Raw genomic sequence first — 27,036 nt, forward strand, 5'->3', positions numbered from 1 at the left:
CAGGCCAGAGGCTGAAGCCAGGCAGTGAATAAAATCAAAACCATCAACTCATCTCTACAAGGCTTCCAACTCTAAACCTAACTCTAAATCCAGTCATGCACAGGATGCATCTCAATACTAGAAAGAAATATATATTTATACCTAATGCATATAATATATGCATTAGGTATAAATATTGGCATTACGCTCAAGAATTAAAGCCTTGAGAATTACACAAAATCTTCCCTCTCAAAGCTTTCTATTTCTCATTCATAATGTAACCATAGCCATAACTCTAATCACAAACAGATGTCAAAGCACTCCTCTCTATCTAAACAAATGATAAATATCAGCCTTATTAATTCATGCCTGGGTCTATCACTACCTGTCAGAAACAACCTCTCACTTTGAAATTTCACAGGTTTATTAAACCTTAACAAATACAACGAATGACTGAATAACAAGAAAGCAGAGCACTGGGAGTGCAGAACTACACCACCACGAGCTCCCCCACAAAGTGGCTGCTCCACCTTTGATCCCACTGCTGTTCCCTCAGGTAACCCTGGCCCCTCCCAGAGTCTGTCAGTCAGTTCCTCTTCACTCTCCACTGGTGGACACTGCTTCCCTGCACCCTGACTGCAGGCCAGGTGATGCCAGGCCACCCCTCCTGGTACCCAGCCTGCCCTCCCCCCAAATGCCCCACCTACCTGGGCCATCCAGTGACAACACCACAAGCAGGAGGGGACAGGGGACTATGGGCAGAACATGTCACAGAAACACCAGTATAAACCAGTAAAACTTCTCTTAACATGCAGATGATATTCATCCCTTAATTGTGAGAGCCAGGCACAGCATTACCCATCCATAACACTGCCCCTGTGTCATTCAGAGGAATGAGGGATTTGTCTTTCCAAACCAGCTCTGGGTCTGCTGGGAGATGAAACCAGCACTGGGAGATAACAGAAACACTGGGAAGGATTCCACTGATTGATGAATGGAAAAAGATATTTGCTTTTAATAAACTGTAGGTTTGCTGAGAAATGAAATTCGACACTGAAAGATGAAAGAAGCAATGGGGAAGAAAAACCCCAAAATTCAGTAAGAATTAAAAATGAAAAGGGAGGGTTGTACATTAGAGAGAAATCTTTGGGATCAGGTGTTCTGGGAAGTCTGAACCTCTCAAGTACCTCAGAAATGGGGAAAGAGAGAAGGGAAATGTGGCTGGAAATTGGGATAAAAAGGAAGCTGCGTCCTTCAAAAATGTGAGAGATCCCAGAGGATGCCCCATGGCCTCTGCCTTGATTTGAATAAAGCCAAAAAGGGACTCCTCTGTCTCCTTTTTGGACATAAACCTCTGGTGTTGGTGAGTTAACTTCCCTCACGTTTTCAAAACCTCTTCCATCAACTCCAATCATAATGCATGTCCTGGTGTGAATGTTATAAACTTCTCCTCAACAATCCCCATAATGAAGGAAGCAAAAAGCCAGAAACAAAGCAGCCCCTGACCTGTTAACTAATGATGCTGTTTCAAAATCTGAGGCCCAGATTCTCAGGAACAATCACTTCACAAAATCTAGGGGCTTTGTGGCAGCTGACAATTAACTTGAGTAATGCAATTTTAGCCTACCAAGACTTAATCTTAAAAACAATCCAAAACAAAACAGACAATCCCTGTGCTGAAACCCACAAATAATGATTGTTACACTGAGTACAATAGCTTTTGGCCCAGTGACATTTCTTCTACACAGGAGGGTACTGCACAATTTTGAAAGAAGTTTGCTTCCCAAATATTTACTCTGCCACCAATCCCTGGCTATATTCCACAGCCTAAGCTACAGCTGAGTGCTGCAGCTATTTCCCTAATTCTCACAGAACACCAGGACATGTAGGAGTCAGGAAATAAATATGGGGGTGTCTCTGCAGGTGCCTACATCCTAGCCTTTACCCTCATTCTGACACCTTTTTCAATTACTCAGGATTGTTTAAAATTGATGATAATGCTACAGTAGCAGTATCTCTATTTTCTAAAAAAAAAAAATAAAATAAAAAATGAAGCCAGTTGATGAATGGAAACATTTAGAGAATCAGAAAGCAGCTGACCTGCTTTGAAATATCACATCTTTCTCTGCTCTAAGATGTGCAAGCCAACAGCAAAGCAGACACAAAAGATGACCAGATATCCCAGTGATTCTTTTACTAGAAGGATAGGGGCACTTAATCTTGTGTCATACAACAGTATTTCATAAAACAGTGAGACAAAATGTGCCTTCTTTATCTGTTGTCATAGGTGTCCACTGCTTCCTTTGTGGTGGTACAAACAGGGCCTGCTCCTCACATCTCTCAGCTGACGATAATCCTGGGCATTATTGGGCAGTACCTAAATCGCAGGACCATGGAATGGCTTGGGTTGTGTTGGGGGTTGGGTTCCTGCTGCTCTTTCCTTGTTACCTCTGGAATTTCTTCCCACTGAGTTGCTAAGAAGCACTGAGGGCTGGGTGCTTGAGAGGAACTCCTTTGGTTTGTGGGAGTTTCTCTGGGGGGCAGGCAGAGATATCACAATTTGAAAAATGCATATTTGATGATTGCCTTTTTTGCAAATATTAAATTGAATGTTATAGGTGTTATGTTAGAAAGTTGTGCTGTATTAATTTTCTTAAGTAGTGTGTTAAATACAGTTTTAGGTTATAACATAATGTTAAAATAGAAACTGTGCTATGTAGGATACTTTTTTTAAAGAGAGGACTTGCACCAGATAGCAGCCACAGGACACCTGAATCTCTCAGAGAAAGAGAATTTATTGCCCCATTATCAGAAGAAATAAACTTCTTCCTGCCCCCTCAGCCCTGGAGATGCTGTCAGGATTCAGAGTTAGAAGCTGACCCTGCCCAGCCAGAATCCTGTGTGTGACTGGAATTGATGCACCATGGATGAGCTGTGTGAATGTGCACCAGGCTGTTGCTTTTAAGGGTTAATCCTCTGTTAACGTGGGGCCTTTTTGGGCTCATTTTGCCCAGAGAAAGGTACCCAGACTGTCTGTAACTCTTTGTTCTTATTGTCTCGCATTGTCCTAAATTCTAACCGTCCAAATTTTTATTACTCAAATTAGATTGCTATTTTTATAACCATTTTATTACTATTCAACTTTTAAAATTTTAAAAACAAGTGACTGGTGTTTTTATATGAGAATGGGGACAGGTGAAAAGAGAGACAGGGTTGGGGACAGCTGCTCTCTCTCTCTCTCTCTTTGGCATCAGAGGAGGACAGCCAGGCTGTGGCTTGCTGCAGGGAGAACTCACCAGCACTGCTGGAGCTCAACCCTGAGGGAACCATCACCACATCACCACCTGCTCTGGGTGTGCCCCAAGAATGCCCAACCTTGCCTCTCCCTGCCCTGATCACCACCTGCTCTGGGTGTGCCCCAAGAATGCCCAACCTCACCTCTCCCTGCCCTGCTCAGAGCCAGACCGCCACTGTCCCCTAATCCAGGGTGACATTAGGATGCTTGTCTCCCCATCCCTGTGTGCTGCTCATGCTGGATATTCTGTTCTGTGCCTTCAAGACTGGCTCTGAAGAGTGAATGTTTTGTTTTGGTTTCTTATCAGCCACTCCCCCACAGCTGGTGGGACACAAACCAGGCAGTACATGGTGCTGCTTTGGCTTTTTGCTTGGATTTTTGCTTTGCTCTTGCTCCTGCTTTGCTCTTGCTTTTTGCTTCTGCCCATTAGTTTGTTTAGCTAATCAGTCTGAATTTTTCCCTGGGCTGTTTTTCCTTTCCCTTTTTTGGAACTACTCAAACCTGCTCCAGACTGGGACCTGGGAACACTGAGAGTTTGCACCTTGTGGCTGCAGCAGCTGCCCCAGTGCCAGAGGGACTGAGAACAGAGTGACCACCCCAGGAGAGACTTTCTGAATTTGTCATCTTTTTCAGAGTGGTGTCACCTGGTATTGTTCATTTTGTGTGCTGGGGGTGCTGTGCCTGTTAAATAAACAGGTTCTTTCCACTTCTCTCCAAGGAATCCCTCCCAAACTGGTTGAGGGGAGTGGCTGTGTGGGTTTGCTTTCTGGAGGGGCCCCCTTTGGAGGCTTTCTCCCAAATTTTCCCTAAAGCAGGACACCCCACTATTTGTTCAGTACTGCTGTGGGTTTCTGCACGCTGCAGCCACACCCTGAGCCTGGCCCACACATCCCAGCAGTTCCATCCCTCCAAACTGCAGATCCTCCTCGCCCACCAGCCTGGCAGTTCTGCTCATCCCTGTGACAGATGAGGAATGCAATGATTGACTCTCACAATTAATGGACAAACTGCATGTTTATGGGTTAAGGAAAGTTTATGGATTTATAGTTCTGTTGTACCCCCTCACGTGGTTATCAAGGGACAGCTGGAGTTGGGATATCTGGGAAGGTCACTGTGGTGACATCTGAGCTCCAACCAGGATTTGAGGAAGAGATCTCCACCACTGGACAGTGAAGATGGAGAGAACTTTGGGAGGGGTTAAAGGGTTAAAAAGGGAAAACCTCCATTGTGAGGGAGGGGGCACATGGCAGGGAAACTCTTTTCCTCCCAGCACCATAACCTGTTTTCTTTATTCAGTCTTCTATTGTACTTTTGATAAGGTTTAACAAACCTTCCTAAACGATGGGAAGTGAGTAGCTATTTCTCACATAAAGAACTGCTATTCCTATTCCCATATCTTTGCCTGAGAGCCCCCTTAAATTTAAAATTACAATAATTCAGAGGGAGGGAGGGAAGGGGTTTGCATTCTCCATTCCAGGGCAGGCTTCCTGCCTTCCCTAGCAGACACCCATCTTGTAAACCAAGACACATTAAAGATTATCTCATTCCAGCCCCCTTGCCATGGGCTAGGACACCTTCCACCAGACCAGGTTACTCAAAGACCCATCCACCCTGGTCTCCAACATCTCCAGGGACAAAGAGTCCAGGATCTCTCTGGGCAAACTCTTCCAGTGTCTCACAACCCTTAAAGAATTTCTTCCAAATATCTAATTTAACCCTGCCTTTGTTCAGTTTAATGCCATTCCCTCTTGCCCTGTCACTATACATCCTTGTGAAAAGCCCCTCTCCAGCTCCCTTTAGCCCTCTTTAGGTACTGGAAGGTTGCTCTAAGGTCTCCCTGAAGCCTTCTGTTCTCCAGGCTGACCACTGTGCTCAGTATTTCTGTAAAAAACTCTTCTTACTCTTTCTGGTTGATGAAAGTCTCTCAGCAGAGTATAAAATCACTGTTGCTGATTTTCTTTTTGATTTGCACAATGTGGAGTTGATCCTAAGATGAGCACTTTAGCTCTTCCACAACCCATCCTTTGTTTATATTGTATCACTTCTACCTGAAAAGACCTTTTTGTCCAGAGCCACCTCCAAGCAGAACCATGCATTAGTTTGCTGCTCTGCTGCCTCCTCCTCCTCAGGAAATTCCACACTTGGTTGGATCACAGCATCCCTGAGGGCAATGCCATGGTGTGTGGCAGAGGCTGCTTGCACACAGGTGTGATTTTGGCATTGCTCTGGACCAATTTGGGAGGCAACCATTAAGTCATGCATTGAACAATGACCTAAACCTTTGCTGGAAGTGCTTTCCTTGTATGACAAGCCAGCATGGTTATTTTAACCTGTCATCACATGGAACTGGACAAGATGTACCATCCCTTCCTTTGCCAAAACACAGCAGCTGCTCCATGGCACCCTCAGGGCTCCTCCAGAGCCACACTGCAGACCAACTGCACAGCTCAGTTTTCTGAAGACAAACCTTCCACTTGCATGATCTGCTCTCACATCTCCTAATTAGGATTGTCTCACAAAAGGAAAAAAAAAAATTAATTCCAAGGGATCAATTTTTGTGAAAATGACAGTGGAAGAGAATGTGAAAAGGTCATTTTCATATAGTAGACTTTCATCCTCAGTCTACTCCCTTATTATGGGCCTGTTTTAATTTACTCTGCTCATCTTCCATGCCATGCACACCTGTCCTCTCTGTCTGGGGCCCTGCCAGTTTCTGAGGGGCAAGAATTGCTTCTGCCTTAATTAGCACCGTGCAACTCAAGCTTGATTGGCAACACAGACAAGGGCACTACTGTCCCACAAGTAATGATGAGCCCCAAATGGATGGATTTAGCTGCACTTTCTGTTGGAGGTAATGTAATTCTCAAACCTCTCTAGTGGTGCTTTCTACATGGGAAAATCTCTATGTGAGATCTGGTTAACTTGGGCTGCTGGTCTTTGATTGTGATACCTGTTCTGGGGTGGGTCAGGATTTAAATGGCTAAAAGTCTAATAAGGGAAAGCATCAGCCTTTAGCAGTTGGATTTGATGATATTAAAGGTCTTTCCATCAAAAATGACTCCATGATTCTAAATTAAGATCTGGCTGCAATCTCAAGAAGGTTGCAGTTGAAATACTGAGTCTATTTTGTGAATTTCCCCTGCTGCCACAAGCCTGCCAGCTCCCATGTGTCTGCAAAATCACACCTTGAATATTTCTGTGTGGAATGCCAGCCATGAAGCAAACAAGCACAACAAAAAATCAGGCAGGAAGGCAATGTTGAGGACATCTCATCACAAATGACAGCAGAGCAGCTGTCTCTGTCAACTAACCATATTATTTAACTAGTGACTCTAAATCGATCTCTTTTACTTGATTCAGGCATTGTTTTCATTAATTATTTCCACTGTTACACCTTTCCCCCCCTGTTTGTACAAAGGGAAATGCAGACAGGGTCCTTACCACCCCATAGGCGACGGTGTCTGAGTACATCCTCATTTCTGGATACACGCTGACAAGGTACCACCTAAAGGTCTTGCACTGGAGCTTTTTCCTCAGGGCCTTCCTCTCTGAAATGTCACCAATATCAATTCCAGAGTCCTGCACGTGAAACAAAGGGCAGAAAAAGCCAGAGAGACGTCAGTGATACATCTCTGTGTAAACCACACGGCCAGAATCTCCCCCACTGCAGAATCACAGAATAAACTTGAGTTGGCAGGGACCCATCAGGATCATTGAGCCCAGCTCCTGGCCCTGCACAGCACCATCCCCAAGAGCCAAACATCATTGTGACCTAGGACAACAAACACATTTTGGTTGTGGAGTGAGTCTGTTACCCACACAGAGCCCAGTTAAATATGATGCAGTTCACCCCGGCAGGGTCTCTTCCACAGTCTGCTTTGGTGGATGGCACTACTCCTGTTGACTCCAGAGGGGTTTAGATCCAGTTTCCAATGAGTATCACTGCTGTTCTCTAATTTCCTGGCACTTTCCAAATCCAGAAGGAATTGGCAGAAGCAGCAAGTTGCCCTATGGGCATTGCTGGTGTCCCACTGTGTCCTAATCAATAGTGTAGGACACTTTCTGCCCATTGCTGAGGTCTGGATTGCTGCTGACAAGAGCAGAAGCTCAGCTCACCTCTCTGAAATAGCACTTATTAAAGTTCTTTTGTAATGTAAAAGGAGAAGTTGTTATTTTTGTTAAAAGCAGCTGCTGAATATTCTCTCCCGCAATTTTTGTTCTCCTTTACATTTGTGGCTAACCCAGTTTCTACTTTTCATAAGAGCAGATCACAAAGCATGACTTTCATAAAGGCCCTGTGTATAAAAATCAATGATTTATCACATCAAAATCACACAGCAGAAATTTTTAGGGACTGATCTAAGTGCAAATCTGTGCCTGCTCTTGACAGGAAGTAAAATGAGACATTTTGCTCCACGCTGTGCTCAATGACTTCTGCCTCAGAGCAAAGCACAGGATAAATACATTTTCATAGGGAAATCTTATAATCTATCTCCTTAAACAACAGCCTTTACTGGGCCACAAAAACCCCAAAGATTTTGACAAGATTTTTTAAAAAACCACTGAAAGCACTGAATTTTCTCAGTTACACAAGAAAAAAGGGATCTGTGTAAGTATCTATGTTTCTGAGCTGCTGAAACAACCACTGCACCCCAAAGCACTGAATTAATGCTAATCTGGAACAAGTATATTTTATTAAGGAAGCATTTTCTAACTAAAGTAAAACTGACTTCCACCTTGGCAAAGTATGCTAAAAAAGTAGGAAAAGGCAACCTGGCATTCACAGATTAGACATTACAATTTTACAAATGGTGAATCCCATCTCAAACCCTACATCATCTGTAAAACTTGACGTGGAGCTACTCCTCAAGTGGCAATTTTTTCTGAATTTTGCAGCAAATGACTAAATAAATTGGCTGTAGTGTGCTGCAAGACAATAGTGGATCTTGTGAACAAATCCCACTCTGGCTGCACTTGTATCTGACCCTTGTGTGGAGGAAAAGGAGGGTGCCAGCACACAAAAATTCCACTTAACCATTAACAAGGCTTCCTGGGATCAGGTGTTAAACTGGTCCACTGCCTCCCAAATCCCTTCTCATGGAACTCTGAAGGCACCACAGTTCCCTCAGAGTTCACAGTATAAAAAAGAGCATTCAGGGCCTCAGGAATCACATCCCTACATGCAGCTGGAGAAGAAAAACAGCTCACACGTAGCACACTGGCTTTATCACCACTACTAAGAGAGTGTGCTCCCCAAAGCTGAGACTATGATGGGGAAAAAACACCCAACAAACAAAACCAGAAGCACAGGCAGAACATGTGGAAAGCACAGGTCCTGATTCTGGGGCTTGAAGTGTAGAGGGTGATCTTGTCCCCCAATGAGTTGCAGCTGTTTCAGTTGCTGAAGATTGGAGGTGGGCCTGATCTTAACAGGCCACACCTGTAATCAATAAGAACCAGTGATAAATAAGAGTAAGGAAAGAGGAGTGGCAGATTATTGTGAGGACCTGGAACAGTCAGTGTGTAGAGGAGCTGCCTGTATCAAGAAGGTATGAAGCTCTGATAACATGAAATCCTCGTACTATGATGATGATAGAACTTGAGTTATCTGAGACAACAAATGGTGACCCCGACGTGATTAGGGACCAAACTATAGTGCCCCATGGATTTGGGAGGACCCGTGGATTTGACCAAATAACCCTGAGGATTCAGAACTGGATTTGACCAAGTAACCCCATGGATTTGGGAACAGGACTTGAACTCTAAACTATTGGCAAAATATATCAATTACAGCTATTGGTGTTTGCTAAATATGAGTGTAAAAGACCTTGAAGATAAGTCCTTTTGTAAATTGGGAAAAGCTGTAGAACTGAACTAATATTTAGAAATATATGTCTGTGCTGTAGCATGCTGTTTTGAACACTTGTATAACTCTTAATTCTAAATGAAATATATGAATGTGTAATAATGTTAATTTATTTGAATATGTACTTCTGGAAATGCTGCAACTCTGTGGTTAAAAGAAAAAGGGGGAATTGTAGAGGGTGATCTTGTCCCCCAATGAGTTGCAGCTGGGTCAGTTGCTGAAGACTGGAGGCAGGCCTGATCTTAACAGACCACACCTGCAATCAATGAGAACTAGTGATAAATAAGAGTAAGGAAAGAGGAGTGAGGGGAGTCAGATTACTGCAAGGACCTGGAACAGTCAGTGTGTAGAGGAGTTGCCTGTGAGGAACATCAAAAAGGTATGAAACTCTGACAATGTGAAATCCTTGTGCTATGGTGATGATAGAACTCGAGTTATCTAAGACAACAAATGGTGACCCCGACATGATTCGGGACTAAACTATAGTGACCCATGGATTTGGGAAGACCTGTGGATACGGGAGAAACAGGATTTGACCAAATAACCCCGTGGATTTGGGAACAGGACTTGAACACTAAACTATTGGCAAAATATATCAATTACAGCTATTGGCGTGTGCTAAATATGAGTGTAAAAGACCTTGAAGAAAAGTGCTTTTGTAAACTGGGAAAAGCTGTGGAACTGAACTAATATTTAGAAATATATATACATGTCTCTGCTGTAACACGCTGTTTTGAACACTTGTATAACTCTTAATTCTAAATGAAATATACGAATGTTTAATAATGTTAATTTATTTGAATATGTACTTCTGGAAATGCTGCAACTCTGTGGTTAAAAGAAAAAGGGGGAATTGTAGAGGGTGATCTTGTCCCCCAGTGAGTTGCAGCTGGACCAGTTGCTGAAGATTGGAGGCGGGCCTGATCTTAACAGGCCACACCTGTAATCAATAAGAACTAGTGATAAATAAGAGTAAGGAAAGAGGAGTGAGGGGAGTCAGATTACTGTGAGGACCTGGAACAGTCAGTGAGTAGAGGAGCTGCCTGTATCAAGAAGGTATGAAGCTCTGATAATATGAAATCCTCATACTATGATGATGATAGAACTCGAGATATCTAAGACAACATTGAAGAATCTTTCCTCTAGGTTTCAAGTGCTTTTCTGAATCTATTTATCCAAGTGTCAGGGATGCAGAAGTCACCATGGCAGTGGAGGTCTCTATTTGAAGGGCTCAGTACTTCAGAGAGAAGCACAGAGAGATCCCAAGAGGGACACTGCAAAATGCACCTATATTACAATAGTAATAGTGATTAGTGGATCACTATTACTAGTAATAGTAATAGTGATCCACTAATCAGTGGATTACTATTATTACTATTATTACTATGACTATTATTACTATGACTATTACCCAAAGACTAAAACCTTTGGAGACATCTGACTTCTCAGAGGTCTAGGAATTCTTCCATGGAAAAAAATCAGGTTCCATGTTTAACACATTGGAATAACATATTTCATGGGAAGTCCTGACTATTATAACTAAATTCATTTCTATTATCTCCACAGTCCATTACCAGTATTCATTAGCTTCCAGATAGAGAATCGCTCCTCTAACTGTCCAGCTCCAACTTCTCTCTGCATTCTTTATGAATTTGATCTCTAATTGCATTCAGATCTCAAATTTGCACAAGATTAAACACCACCATCAGCTCTGGATGAATATGATGCAAATCAGTGCTGTACACCCTCGTTAGCAAAAGGAATTCCTAAGTTTTGTGTTATTATTCTGTCTGCAAGTCATAAAACTAAAACTTGGATCAATCAATGAAGATGAACCAATCTTCAAGAAAATAATTAACAACATGAAATTAAAACTGAAATTTAAATCTACCAGGCTAATCACAAATAAAATTCATTTGGGATTGTTGTGACCTAAAATAAGTAAATTTCTGCTATCCTGTGCAGAAATGTTTTTATTCTTGTATGGACTGCTGTGCAACTATTCAAAACAGGGACATGTAGAGGGCAGTTTGGATTCCATGAACATGGAACTTTCAGAAAAGTCCTTTCCTATATCAGGTTATGAAGGATTTTTTTTCATGGTCATAGCAAATCATGTGGCAAATGCTGCAACTTAAAATAGGACACTGACTTCCCCACTTTGCCAAAATTATCTAATTTTAATCATGAGAGATGTAAGGAGCTACTGAGAGCAGCTGAACCAACATCAGCTTTTATGTATTTAGCTGATTTTTTCTTTCTAACATTTTCTTCTAATTAAACTAAAGCATTTTATTTCCTGACAGAAATTGCATCAAAACGAGTTTCTCTGAACTGTTGTCAAATTAGAGAGATTTTATTAAAGAAAAACTAATCTGCCCTTTAATTTAAGTCTAGACTTTGCTTTTGCTGTAATGATGAGAGCTGTCCTCTGAGTTAAACTCCAAATTTAATAGAACTAGGCTTCCCAGGTTCTAGGTGGAAAGAATCACCCAGATTCTAAGTACAGTCCCCTTGCTCTGAGCCCTTTAGCTCAAAGCTGTTCACAGATTAAATACCATTGGCTGCAGAAATGAAGAAGAGCTAAAATCAAACTGAGCCCTGACGTTGGCCATCTGAAATCATTTCTTCAATACAATGGACCAAGCAGTACTCACCCATGGAAAAGCAATCAGGACAAACAGTCCAGTGGGGAGCTGCAGCAAGAATCTGCAGCATGTCATGACACTCACCAAGCCACCCTCACTCTGATGTGAAATGCTTCTCAGACACCCCACACTTTCTTCAATAGATGTCAACACCCCCTGGCAGATCTCTCCTCACAAATCTGATGGAATAATAGCTCTCTGTGATGGTAAATAGGAGACTAAAATTCAAATTAAGATGTTCAATGCAGATTTGATGGCTTTCCCCCCCCCATATTTCTGCAGCTACTAGTTTAAAATATCCATGAAGAGTCATCAGTGAAGAGAATAAACTCAACAAGAAATTAATTTTTAAGGGACTTAAAGACAAAAAAATTATTCTAGAATAGGACACAACTACATGTATATGTTTATATACATTTGTGTATGTATGGGCATACACCTTATGCCTATAAGTGAGACATAAATACATACATACATACAAATAAAATCATACCGGAAAAAATCAAAATTCAGGGTAGTAACTACTGTATTTGTGGGGTGCCCAGATGAAGGAAGGAATGATGAATCTGAGTCCATGTTCCCAGAAGGCTAATTTATTATTTTATGATACTATATTTATTATAGAATACTATACTATACTACACTAAAGAATACAGAAAGGATACTGACAGAAGGTTAAAAAGATAATAATGAAAACTCCTGACTCTCTCCAGAGCCCCAACACAGCTTGGCCCTGATTGGCCAAAGAGTGAAAATGATTCACATGAAACCAATGAAACAATTCACATGTTGGATAAACAATCTCCAAATACATTCCAAAGGAGCAAAACACAGGAGAAGCAAATCAAATAATTATTGTTTTCCTTTTTCTCTGAGGCTTCTCAGCTTTCCGGGAGAAAAATCCTGGGCGAAGGGAGAATATGACAGTGACAAGTAACCAAAATGAAAGGGATGTAGAGCCAGAGTTTGGAAGCCCTGATCTCTGTGACTCACCTCCTGGGGTATGTTCCAGGCCATGTAGACGTGGCTCTTGAACTCGTCCATCCAGACCTCAGCCACCCTCAGCGCGTTCCGGCGGACATGAGCGGTCAGATCCTCCGTGTACGGTTTGTGCGCTCTCTCGATGTGGGCAATCCTGGAGCAAGGCAGAACCTCAACGCTCCCTCCACACTGCCACACCTGGCAGGGAAAAATAAAGGGACATTCTGCTAGTGGCAGATCCCCACACCACGCCTGGCCTCCAGCAAACACCCTGGAATTGTTTTATTTCATTGTTAGGAGAATAACCACTTGAGACTTCTTGCACTACAAAGAGGTCGTGAGGGGAGGGTTATTACTTTGCCTTACCATAAATTATTATTGCTACTTCACCTTCCTACAGATTTCTACATTACCAGTAGCCTCTCATTGCACTCTGCCTGGATCAACTCAGTTGTTTTCAAGATTATGAATCACATTATGTATAGCAAATTCAAAATAGTAACACCAGGTTCAAGTTGTAAAGACTTTTCTCTGTGGTTCTGCACAGTCCATACCAGACCATACATGCACTACCCAGAATCTCAAACCAGGCAGCTTGTCATTCTAGGGAAACTAAGCCAAGCAGCTTTTTAGGGCTGCTGAAGTTTCAGGTTCCATGAAGATGAGGAATATATCTGCACTTGATTTAAACATGGCTGAGAAAGGACCAGGTCTATTCCTTTTGAGAAGGAGAGATGAAGACAGAGACTGCCTAATGAAAATGTGTGAACAATTTCATCAGAAACTACTCTTACAACAGCTTCTTCATGTAGGTTACTCCACCTGCTCAATTAGATTGCAGTTTTGCCCACTACCACAACTGAGCTAAAGTACACAATATTAATCATAATTACTGCTTTCATTTCTGATTTACACAAAAGAGAAAACCACTCTGGCAAACTTAAGAGGCACTGAAGTACATGAGTTATTTTACACAGCAGCTCTTTTTCTGTGTGCCTTGTACCACGTAAGCTTCCTAACAAGATCAAGGCAGCCCATTCATCACAGTTGAGTGGATGCTGCTCAGGTGAAAGACCAGATGTACCCAAACTGTTTGATTCTGCTGAACAAGTACCTGGGTGTCCCAGAGGTGGGTGCACTCACTGAGGAGTGACAGAGTTTGCCTTCTGATAACAGCCAGCAGAAACTCCTGAGGCCTGGTACCTCATCCTAAGAGAGCAAAAAATGAGAGCGAGGGTGCTTCACTCTTGTACCCTCACCCAGGGGGTCATATTCTGGTCTCCCTCCTGGTGGCCAGGGATGTGGGCTGGAAAAGCATCCTGTTCTGGAGCTGACCTCAGGCCCCTCAGATCTGTCCACCCTGCAGGCATATGCTCTACTAGGGAGGCACTTTGTTCAGTCATTCATTTTATATATTTAGACATCTGGCTGGAATACAGCGTTTAGGCATTTGGCAGCTCCTGAGACCAGAAAATGTGGCATGAATTCAGAATGTTTACAAAGCTTTTTTCTGAACTGGTGCCTAATTGCATTCAGCATATGCTGGGAGAAGAGATAGAGCCCTGGTTTGCAGAGCTCTGTGGAAAGGGAGCTAACCCACGAACCTGCTGTACAGTCAAAAAGGGAGCTGAAAAGTCCAAAACCTGGAAGACTATTAGAGCAAATAAACAGAACCATTGTCAATATCAGGGCAAAACTGAGATGATCATAAATATTTAAAAATAAATATGCAACTGATCTGGCACAAAAATAAATGATCTGGAAACAAAATTGGTTTCCTGTCTTTCTAAGTATCATATTAAGTGGGCAATCTAGTTTAACTATCTAACAAAAAAATTAGTTTGTCAAACATGTTATTGTAAATGGTCCAGCTACGTCTCCTAATGGAGATTAAATGTGAAGTACCACCAGGCTGTGCTCACACAACGCCTGCTTTCAGTCCAAGTAATTCCTCAGTACAGCATGGACATCCAGCTATAAACTGTTCCAGAGTTACTCACTGTGCACTGCCTAAATTAGTATCATAAAAGAGAAGGAAGACATAGAGATGGTCATAACTCAGCCCAGGACAGGGCAATTCCCAGTGCTCATGCACTGTGAACTCTGCCCAGCCTCTGCTCCTTCCAACCAGGGATGGCCTTGAGCCAGGGCCAGGGAACACCAAATCTTTTGTGGGATTTTCAGAGCTAGGTCACAATGCTGTCTTGACAACAAGTTGAGCCAAAAAAGTTCACAGCCTACAGTAAGCTGAATTTCCAAGCACATTTCTAGGAGCTGAAATTTGGAAGAGCAGTGTCATGTGTAATTTCAGCATTGATTCAGTTATCAGGAAACTACCATTTGACTTAAAAAAGAAATGAGATGTTTTCAAAAAAACAACCTGAGATGACCAAGTCCTTAACAGAGTTGGCAAATAAAAATTACCCACTACCTGAATAAACACCAACTAATCAATTCCAGGGGCCACTCCTTCCTCCCAGACAGTCTTTGTTCTATTTTCCAAGACTAATTAATTTCAATCAATTAATTAGCTGTCAAAACAGAACTTCAAAGTTTCATTAAACAATTTCAAAATCATATTATTTCCAAGCAAAAATGTCCTGAAATGCACAAAAATTAGCTACAGCACGCAATAAGGAGAATGCCCTTAGATATAGGGTATTAAAACTGGCTGAGTGGAAGCAGAGGCAATGCTTTAAAAAGGCAGAAAGTACAATCCTGACATGCTCAGCTGGTCACATCTGGGACCAGCCAATGTCCCTTCTCTCTCCCATTGTTCTTTGCCAGTGGGATTGCAGTCCAGCAAGAAATCTCCTTTTTATCCAAATGTTTCATTGCATTTAGGGAGCGGTAAGTTGTTAAAAACAAAACAAAACAAAACAAAAAAACTAAATAGAAATGCAGGCATTAAAGCAGGACTATCAAATGACATGATGCTCTCCTGGAATCTCATGGAAGTCAGGATCCCCAGCTCCCTGAAATATGCAAAAATCTCCAGCCCAGGAATGAAGGGCTTTGCTATTTCATCCACTAAACCCTCCACTGAACTGCATGCATGAATACTAAACAAGAAACATCATTAATTGCTACAAAAAGTATCAGTTTTTCTTTTAAATTCTGTATTTTAAATATTGGAATTTCTTGGAGTTTATTTCCCTTCTAGGGCAAATGCCCACTTGAACCTGACCACTCCTACCTCCCCCCATCTCTTGCACTCATTTACATTAATCCCTGGTGCTCTAACCATTGTGTTGGAGCTGCTGTGGATAGCTGGATGGTTTTCAAGAGAAAAACCTTGAGGTGGCATAAATCTCACATCAGAAGTGCACAGGAAAGACTAATTAATTACTCTGACCAAACACCTTTCAGTCAGATACAATTTTTATCTTTTTTTTAAATTCATATTCTAACCTAAGAAATACATTTTCTCAAAGACTGTACCCAGAGGGAAGCTGAGAAGCCTTTTAGAGTGGCCTGTTCTGCATCTAATAAAATTCCTGTGGACAAGAAGGAATAGCAACTGAGGGGTTAGTTCCTTGCAGCTTCACACATTTCCCCTGTGGATTTTGCAGCTATTTTTTGCTGTCATTAGCAATCTTTATTCAGGCTTGATCCACACTGAACAGCACCACACTAGTTTTCCTGAGCTGCTGTTTTATTTGATGGCTATAAACACATACAAAAGTTAAAAATCAGTAGAGCCTTTTCAAATTATCACCCATGGCTTTAGCAGGAAGTGTAAAGATAAGAGCTTCAAAGCCTTTTTCAAACCCCATGGAATGGTTTGAAGTAAAATGTTGTATTTCTGAGCATGCTGTGGCTGCAATCAGTAATACTTAATGACTAACCTACTTGAACAAATTGCAAGGAAAACATCTGAATAATTTCCTAAACCATGGTTAAAAGGAAATTCAGCAACTTTTCCTGTTGCCCATGAAGATAATTTACCTACAATAGGCAGGCAGTGGAAATTACCAGCAAAAATCTCAATTTCCTACCAGACCTTGAAATATATATATGCAGTTGTAAAAAATAACATATGCTTTCATCACTGTGACAGAATAAATAGCAATTCACAGGTCATGCTGTAAAAGCATCCATTGCAAAACTGCACCAACAGGCCTCAGACTTTGCCTTGGAAAGTTTTGAAATGTGATCAATGTGGTCAGTGCATCTTTGGGAGTATTTTCCATGAGCCTCAGATAGGCAAAAGGTTTGCTTTACCCTGGAGGAACTTCCTGAGGTTCTGGTCCTGCTGGTTCACATTGCAAAAACAGTCTTTCAGGAAAAGAGCACAGCAACTGGAGCTTCCCTTCCAAAGAGCTCTGAGCCCACTTCAGTGTGTTTCCAATGCTCCCTTCCAAGGCAGCCTGAGAAAGGGCTCTTTATTCCTGAATTTCCTGAGGAGGTTCGTCTATTTGGTACAGCCCCAAGAAGAGCTTAGAGAGATTTCTCTTCTTGAAAGAGCCCCTTGTTCCTTCATCACTGCCCAAAGGTAGCAAAATTCCATAAAACAAAACCTCTAGGTGCAAAGGGACAGCAGCAGTGCCAAGAGGAACACTTCCAAGGCTGAAAGACCAAAATCAGCATAGCCCATGACCTGAACTAAGCAAATCAAAGGAGAGATGGCAGGGACATTGAGTACAGAGAATCTGCTGGAGAGGGGTGAGGGGGAAAGGAGAGAAAACTCCCTTTTGCATCCTCAGCTGTTGTGGCTTGTGGACAATCTGCTCTGAGCACCTCACACTGTTGATTTACTGAATGTTTACTGGCACCTGGTGATTGATAACTGTGGCCCTCAATCTGTGAGAATTTACGTTTACCAAGGTTAAAGCAGCTCCTCAGGCTCCCCACACTGGGAGAGCACTGAAAGCAGGAGAGGACACAGGTGGTGGCACAGCAGCCCAGCTGTGAGTCCCCTCTGTTGGAGGGGGACAGCACCTGAGCGTGGGGCACTGCAGGGCACCAGTGAGGCAGCCACAGGAGCAGGAGCACACCAAGTGGCTTCTCAGAGCCCCCTGCCAAGTCCTGAGCCCCTGTCACCCCCTGCCCTCCCACCAGGCACCCCGCAGCACTGCAGAGCCACTCACACCACCTTGCAAATACCCAATTCAGTCTGGTTGCAAGCTTTTTTTAAGCAAACTCCATTCACATCTGGAAAACCTCTTTCACTACATTACTGAGTAAATCCTCTCCAATTTCATTTAAATGTGTTTGAATTTGCATGTTTAATCAAAACAATGGCAACTCTGAGGCCGATCCCTTTCTCGAATATTTAATTTATACTTCAATATAAAATGATATAACACTTCTTCATCAGAAGTTTCTTTTAATCCCTTTAATCACTGAGTGTTCTTTTCATGTTATAGAACTTTATTTTAATAAAAAAAACCCAACCCAACAAGTCCTTGAGCAGTTTATTAGCATGTCCTGCATTCATTAAATTTACACAGAGCGTGCAGTTTCTCCAAGAGCTGATGTGACCTTGTTTGATGCCATCACCTCATTTGGACTGCAAACAAAAACCTTTCAATAATTAAGTGATTTCTGAAAAAGCTGAAGTAATTTCTAGCTTCTGTCAAGGTTGCAAATTACAAAATTAGAAGTACTCATTAAAGATGCCCCCAAGTTAAAAAAAACAGTCAGTGTAAATTAATTACTGCTGTGGATACAAACTAATTAGTTACCAGTATCTTTGAAATATATTTTTGGGAACAATTTATTGCAAAAAACTACTTGTGAATCTTGTCAGCCTTTGTCATTACCATTAATTGTTGACTGATAATCAGTAATGAGCTTGATGTTTTACAGACCAGTAGGAATAAGTTATTTTCATTTAATACCATAATCCTTCTGGATCTGCATTATTTTGGTATCTTGACAGGTGACTGCAGAAAGCACAGAGAGAGCTGTCAGACACAAAGATCACTGAAATCAATGTTCATATTTCTAGTTGCTATCAGTGGGTTTTCGATCACACCCTGGAAGTTTTTGGATTGTTGAGAACATTTCTTGGGTGTCTGCCTCTGCACAGCTAGAAACTATACCCCCTGGATGAAATATGCTAATATTTATTTAGGCAATATCTCCACTGAATTCAGATAACCTTCACTAAATATGTCTGATCATCACACAATCCTGTCATACTTTCAGGTAAACTTATTTATTTGTATGAAAGAACAGCCTATTTTCATAACCAAGCTGATAGTTTAATCAGTACTGTAAGTACTGATTAAACTATCAGCTTGGTTATGAAAATAGGCTGTTAGTAGGAACTGTAAAAATAGGCTGAAAATAGGCTGTTAGTAGGAACTGTAAGTAACCTACAAAAACACCCCCCCCACAATCTAAAAGGCTTTTTAAAAGGAAAATAAAGGACTTAAACATAACTAGAGCTGCTCTTCGTTTTTAAAATGTAAATTATCCCTTAAATCTAACTTTTGAAGTCATCATCAATTGCCTCACAGGCCTCATTTTACATTAATTGTGCCTTCATAAAACCCTCTCATTGAAAACCTAATACATGTAAAGATTCTTCCCAAATTAAATTGTCATTCCTTTTCTTCCCCTTTTAGCTAATTGCTTCATTATGTACTTTTTAAACTGTTTTGTTCTGCAGGGATTAATTTTGCACGTATCTTCACGAGCTAGGAAACTTTTCCAGTGTGCTGCTAAACCAGGCATGGTGTGCTGCTGGTTTGAGCTGCAGGAACCACTCCCCACCCGTGACACCTGGAGATAACACCTGTCAAGGGTCACTTATGGCCCCTTCCAGGTCTCTTCCAAGCGTGTCCATGTCACTGCCAGGCACAGGCAGTAACCCACACATCAATCACCACATTGCCAAGTTAAAGAAATCACTTTTTGTCTTGGAAAGCACAAAAGGAGACTGAAAAACGGGACCACCACTGGTTTAGTGTTCATGGAGCAATGCACTGTGCTGGCCATCTCTCGTGGCTTTGCCTTTCTCTCCTCAGCACAGCTACACTTGGCTTGATCAGCTTTGTGAACCTTGCACTGGGATCACAGAACACAACAGGCTGCCTTGGGAGGGACCCACAAGGACCAACCCAGCTCAGTTCCTGCCCCTGCCCAGTGTGGGAACTCAGCCCATCCCTCCTGATGTCCAGAATTACCGAGAGAACCCTTGGGGGGGGCTTGGGAGCCTTGGAATGCTGCCAAAAGCACTTGGTGGATGGATTTTGATCCATCTAGGGATGTGCCACCGATGTGTGAGGAGATGGAACCTGTGGGAATCACTGGGGTGTGAATGGTGAAGGGAAGACAAAATTATAGGGTAAATCACAGATTTTGGGGTTTGGGTACAGGGGGGTTATGGAGACAAGATGGAGCAGTCAGGGCGTGTCACAAGACTCTTCTTTCTTCTTGCCATTCATCTTCTGCTGTGGTGTTGGCACTTGGGGATTGGTCTGGGGTGAGGATACACTTGGTGACGAGGGTGACAGGTATTGGGGATAAAAAGTAAATCTGATATCCGTAGTTTTTGTTATAAAAGATGTGCCCGCCTTGGGGGTGGTCAGAGTGCCTTTGGCTGCCGTGCTGGTCAGATCCAGGTCGGGCAGAGAAGGGACTTTGTAGATAAGAAATAATAAACAATTCTGAAGACTGAAAAAACCCAGAGTCCAGACTCATCTTTTGAGGCCCAGTGTGCAAAGAACCATCCTAAGGGTGTGTGGGAGCAGAGATGGACAGCCCAGCCCCATAGCTCCTCACTGTGTTGGAACACTGGGAGTGCTCCAGACCACTGGTGCTGTTCATCCTGTGGGTCTCCAGATGGGTTGTGTTCCCACTTTCATAATATCCATAAAGAGACTTTCAGAGTGGAATTATTTCAGAGAGGTTAGGAGGTCAGGTGGGAGGGTAAAACTGCTGCTGAAGGAAACACTGCTAGCAGGACATGGGGGAAACAAAAAAAAAGCCAGTAATGTCATGACTGGCAGAATTTGGAGGCAGGACAATTACTTATTTTATTCTCAACAGAGCCTTTCTTTTTTGACCTGTTGGAATTACAATCCTGTAAATAGACAATTTTGGTCGGTGTCGTCTTGGGATTTAAATTGTTGACACAGTGAGGTACTCTGCAAAACAAAATTAATCTCAGGAATAATCCTGTGCACACAGATAAGCCACTGCTGGTCACACAGGGTGCCAGGCAAGTGCTTGTGCCATCCTTGCCCTGCTAAGGAATTATTTGTGTCTTGGTGAAAGTGTGAGCTATGAAATCTACATCTTGTAAGAAGTAACATTTGGTCAATCTTTACCATTATTTTCTTTCAGGCTTCATTCTAGAAATAGCCTCCTCCTAATTGACAAAATGGATAAAAGCAAAATAAACTATTTAAAGCTTCAATGCAAACTTAAAGAGAAATCATTATATGAAAAAGCAGTATTTAAAAGTTCTCTCAAAGTAACAACAACGGGTATTTCTATTTTGGGACTTCTCAGCCCCTTGCCTTTACACATCACCAGCCTTGTACCATTGAGCAGCACTGGTGATCACAGACTGAGGATGTTTTCTGTGGAGCAAACCATTCCCTAGTGGCAGAGGATATTGGCCTTCTTACTGAAAACAAGCTAAAAACGTGGCTTTAGGACTACAGCAAGCAATGATAGCTGCAGGTGCAGGAATGGGGAATGTCTTGATGAATTTTCCTGAGGTGTATTTGGGGAAGATCCTCATTGCTCAGTGGAGTGCCATGAAGGGAGGCCCAGCAGCAAGGACAGAAAGGGACACCAGGCACAGTGACACATCCCACTACTCTCTCTGCATGCAAACAGCTCCACAACACAGCAGTTTGGTGAAAAATCCCTTCATCTCCTTTGTTCCTTTCCTGACACTTCTACCTCTTGGCACACCAGCCTGTCAATCTGACAGATTGCAGCATGGTAAATCACTGGTGAACATTAAAATTAACCCTGTATTTGATAGAAAATAGAAGTTTACGGGAGCAGAGGTGTTCAGAGGCAGCAGGTGTGGGGCAGACCCCTGTGCTGGCAGGGCCAAAGCACTGGTGAGCTGCTGCAAGAATTAGAACAAGAGCATGGCAAGGAGAAGGGGAAAATGGAACCCAGTGCTGCCTATTTGCTGTGAAACCTCACTTGAGCTTGGACACTCTTGGTGCAGTTTTACATTATCCTCATCCCAAACACAAACCCCAGCACTGCACCAGCTTCTAGGAACAAGATTATCTCTATCCCAGCCATGCCCAGGACAGGCTTTCCTTAATAAAATCAGACATCTGTTAACATGCAATACAGTCACAGTTTCATGTCATTCATGGCCTGTGTTAGGAGCACTGACAGGTAAAACTGCTGGAAACTTCTTGCTAAAGAGGAAAAAGGGCAAAATATTTCCGTGTAAATGTGGAGATTTGAGGCCAAGTGTATCTTCAGTTGCTTGTGATTAACAAAAAGAGCACTATCCCAAGGGCAATATTATATGAAAGATCTCAGGTGAGAAACAATCAGGATACACTCACACTGTGGACTGGGAATGGCTGGAACATGTAAGCAGCCATCAGTTTCCAGGGAGAGATGGAATGGAAATGGGAGAGACTCACTTAACTGACAGGAAATGAAAAATCATGATCCCAGAAGTATGTTTTGGGGGGGAGGTTAAGGAAAAAACAAGATAGGTAAGACCCAAAACCACATTAATAAACCCCAAACAAACAACAAACCAAGAGCCAGGCCAAAACCAACAAACAAATGATAACTTCTGGAATTTAAAAACAACAGATCAGAGAGAGGCATGACAGACTTGACCTCTGCTTGCTTAGCCACAGAGGGACCCTAATGTATGGAAAATACCCTAAAGAACACCTATTTCTATTTCTGGGACTATTTTCTGCTCAAGTAACTCATTTCTCCATCTCTGTTCATTAACTGCATTGCTCCACTTCTCCACCATCAGATTCACAAAAGGTCTGCAGACAAGCCACCAGACTGGCAAGAAATGAAGCAATTAATTTCACTACAGCAATATACTGTACAAAAGTAGCGTGCCACACTCAGTCTAACTATAAATGCAATTTTCCTCCTGGGTCAGCTGATGTAAAGTCCTGATATCCCATTTAGCTGGAACAAGACCCAATCCTTTTCCCTTAAAGAGCTTTTACCTACTAATAAATTTTCCTCTTACCCACTTAAGAGGGCCATTATATCCTTGTGAACACAAATTCATCTGCAAGCACAAAGTCTTTGTGACACACAGAATTACTCCAAGTCAAAGCCTGGGCTTGCATTCCCATGACTCTGATGATTGCTTAGTCTGGGACCTGAGGCAAATCACTGAGCATTTCTTAGGGCATCCCTAAAAGTGGCCCAATAACTTCTTGCAACAGATATTTGGGAGCTTTATCAAGCATGTGGGTTGCTTTAAAAGACAAAAGAATGGCTACAGGGTTGCTTTTGAGAGCAGATCTTCTTCTGACTTTGGTAGGAATTGGAAGAGACCTTTAGAAGCCTACTGCAAGCTGGACTTGAACCATCCAAAGCAGAATCTGACTGATGGCAGAGGATTTGTAGGGTCTTCCATGGCCACAAGAACTGCTTGTGCAGGCACAACCCAGCAACTGAGCCCAAATGACACTGAGAAACACCAGCCTTGCACTCACATCCTTCTTCCACTTTAGGGCAGTTACCAACACAGCTCCTGCTTGGCCACGTGGATAAAAATGTGATTCCAATTTGCCCTCTAAATGCAATCTGGGAATTTAAAAGCACACTTAGGTCCATTCAAATGGGAATGACTGAACGAAGAAGAAGCACCACTCATCCTAACCTGAATTCACAAATATGATTCTTCTTCACAGTAAATGAATCTTTTAAAGTCCCAGTTAAAGTGACTGAACTGCTCAAAGAGGATTCTATCAAGTCTGGCATCAACCAGCCTGCCTTTTTTGTCTTATGGGGCAAATAAATAGATTTACCAGAAAACATTTGGTTGAAGAGTAAATAAAGAGTTTCTTCTAAGAATCAAATGCATTGATGTTTTGAACTCATCTGCCAGCTTCTAGCTCAAGGCAAAAGATTTCTATTAATATTTATTTAGCAATATATGTTTTGTATTTTACAAATGCTGTTACAAATCCACAGTCAAGGGTAAAAAATCTTAGAAGTTAAAACAGTATTCCAAATCAGAGACCAACAGAGCTGAGGAGCAGCTCTGAAACAAGTTCAGAATCAAGAGAATAAACCTCCCAAGTCCTGTTTTCTGTGGCTTGTTATGGTTTACCAACCATGGATACTCCAAATACGGTTTCCAACAGTTGGGGATTGTCTTGCACTCCTGTAACACAAATAACTAGATATTTGTGCAGATGATGAGGTGGCAAACATAACCCTGGGTGAGGATAGTGGGAAAAGTCTCCATTTGTCAGGGTCAGTTTTACATCCCCTGGAACAAAATCAGTGATATCAGGACACAGGACCATGTTCTACTCACTGTGTTTAAGATGATCAGGTAGCTCTAATGATCCTAACACAGGCTATTTCTGCAGTCAAAAATAAACTCTCCAGTTCTTCTAGATGGTTTTGCTCTTACAAGCTTATGCATAAAATTTCCCTAGCAGGCCATTTTGGACAGACAGTGTCTGCTTGTCCATCATCCTGAATGATAATGCTTTTCACACAGCAGAATACTAGAAAAATCCAGATACCTCTTAAAAAAAAGGAGAATTACAATGAAAGATGAGGTGCAGTGAGTAATACACAGTCCCAGATTGGAGAGCAGCATTTTTAAATTAAAACTTTATTTACTGCACAGATATTGTAATTATAATGCAGTTTTTGTAGAACAATGACTATTTTGATCAAGGCATTCATCATCAGCCCTGCAGCTCAAAGTGACACAAGTAATCTAGAGATGCTCCAGTGCCCAACCACCCTGTGAGTGAAAAACCTCCTGACATCCAACCTAAACCTTCTGTGCCACACCTTGAGGCCATTCCCTGTCACTGGTCACCAGAGTGAAGAGATCAGTGCTGCACCTCTGCCTCCCCTGGTGAGGATATTGAAGAGCACAAATAGGTCTCCCCTCTCTGAGCCTCATCCTTGTGTGATCTCAGACACACAGAGGATTGTGAGAAGAGCTGTCAATAAACTGTCCATCTGTTGATCACAGCTCTGCAATTTGTTCTCATGCAGCCAGATCCAAGCCAGCGTAAATTCAGATAAGGCAGCATATATTGTGCTACCTTGCACACCACAATCTGTTAAGGATGAAAGTGTTTTATGTAGGTCAGGCACTGCTTTCCCTGGAGACAAAGCCATAAGGAAATCAGAGCAGTGTCAGGCCTTATTCCAGTGATCCAGCATACTCCAAAATTTCAATTATGCAGAGATTGTGTCTCCCTGGCCTTGTCTATCAACACACCAACAACCAACTGCTCCAAAGCTAAGTATTGCAGACCAGGCAGGGCAGATGATGCCTGGTCTGCAATACTTAGCTTTGCAGACCAGGCATCATCCTCTCATGATGCAAACTGAGAGAAAACCCCTTGCACTCACGAGGAAACTATAATATTTTTTGTCAGTTGTAAAAAGAACAGAAAAATCAAACTGATGTTATTTTTCAACTCATTGCAACACTGAGCTGCAAAGTAAGTTTTTGGGAGCAGAAGGCAGCTCTCTGGCCCTTACAGTGAGAAGAACAGTGTTATTAAAAGAAGCAGTCTTGCATTTTTCTCTCCCTTTCCTTAAAAAAGTGCTCTGCTGTAGCTGAAAGGTGATCTGTGCTTCACTCTGGCTGAAAAAACTCTTCATCTTTACAGATGAAAGAAAAAGACTTTGAAGAAACCAGAAATAAAAATTGGTATTTTTTGTTGTATCTTGCTGTCTCAGGAGATAATTCTATATTCTTACAGTAAGTTCCCTTTTTTTGCTATTGTACAAGAGTATGCTTTTATTCTGGCAACTAAAAGGCTCAAAACACAATGTTAGCTCTCCCTTACATTTCCTAGCAGGGTTCAGAACTTAGTTTTATAACACACCACACCACTTTTCATTACCATTATTGCCTAAGAATTCCACTCTTATCAAAGGGAACAGAAAGGTGTTTAGCTCTGAAGAGAATCAGAAAGAAGTACACAACTCACACACAATACTGCTTTATAATAAACAGGTGAAGAGTGTACCAGGAAAAAGAAAATATCTGCGCTTATGCACATTATGAATATCTTAATTCCCTTCTCTCTGCAAGGCAGCATAAATGCTTCCATATTCTACTTTGCTCCACAGTGATTTTCCTGATTTAAATCAAGTCATTTAGAAAGGTTTTTCCCATCACACCTGTGAGAAGCTGTTCTCCTTACTGAGTCTGGGATCACAGGTAAGCAGGCAGATTTAGCTATCAACTCTGCAAAATTCTAGCCCTGTTGAAAGAACAACCCTAAATTCTGTACTTCTACCCTTGTCCCAGGTTGAGTTCTGTAAAGAGAGCTACTGCTCTTTTTTCCTCCTCTCTCCTCACATAAATTCACATGTCTGCAGAGCTGTGGATCTCCTTTTCATGCCATCATCCATTTTTTTGGACTGCTTTCCCCCCCTGCAATAAGAATTAAGCCATATTTGAAATGTAAGCCACCAGTATTGGCTAATTATTTTCCTTACCCTGATTCCAAGCTCCACATTCTCTCCTCCATATACTTCCATGCCTTCATCCAGTAATCCAATCTCTTGGAAGTATTCTCTATCTACTATGAAGCATCCAATCAGTGCAGGACTTCTGGAAGAATAAATCACCAGCAACCAAAATCAGCAGATAAATTATGAAGAATTTTATTATTCACACACAGATTGTATTTATCACTGCTAGGTAAAATGGTGCAGCAGAACAGATTCTCAAGAAAGTATTTCTCCAAGAGTTTTATTGAGCCTTGCCTTCTAATATTCCTAATTCTAAAGTGAAATGAACACCATTGAAGGAAATTAGAGTTGAATTATTGGCCATAAACATTCAGCAGAGCAGTGAGGATTTCAGTGCTAGTAGTGTGAGTTCCAGGAGCCCCAGTTTTGTTTCTGAGGCACCAGCCAGGGCAGCCTCTGTCCTTGCTAAGTCCTCAATCTCTTGTCTGTGACAAGTGCAAATGATACCCACTGATGTGCAGTTCTGTGTTTTTAGCCAGAAGCCAGGTTCAGTTAGGGCTACAAAACTTGTGTCTGTAAGCTCACCTAAAAAAAAGAGATTATTTCTTAAACAGGACCATCCAGAGAAGTTTTTTTTAGTACAGAACCAAGGAAAGTCT

The 27,036-nt window shown here is 42.0% G+C and overlaps 1 protein-coding gene across 4 annotated transcripts in view; it reads right to left on the reverse strand.

Moving 5' to 3' along the window:
* Positions 1–27,036, reverse strand: part of GALNT18 (polypeptide N-acetylgalactosaminyltransferase 18) — a 225,191-nt gene that overhangs the window by 49,160 nt on the left and 148,995 nt on the right. For all 4 annotated transcript variants that reach the window (XM_030240725.2, XM_050974795.1, XM_050974796.1 and 1 more), the window contains exons 7-9: positions 26,402–26,516; positions 12,782–12,967; positions 6,716–6,853 (exon numbers count right to left, since the gene is read on the reverse strand). In XM_030240725.2, the coding sequence (XP_030096585.1) occupies positions 6,716–6,853; positions 12,782–12,967; positions 26,402–26,516 (439 nt within the window). The remainder of the gene's footprint in view (positions 1–6,715; positions 6,854–12,781; positions 12,968–26,401; positions 26,517–27,036) is intronic.

The sequence above is a fragment of the Serinus canaria genome, chromosome 5 (assembly GCF_022539315.1).
Source record: "Serinus canaria isolate serCan28SL12 chromosome 5, serCan2020, whole genome shotgun sequence".
Lineage (NCBI taxonomy): Eukaryota > Metazoa > Chordata > Aves > Passeriformes > Fringillidae > Serinus > Serinus canaria.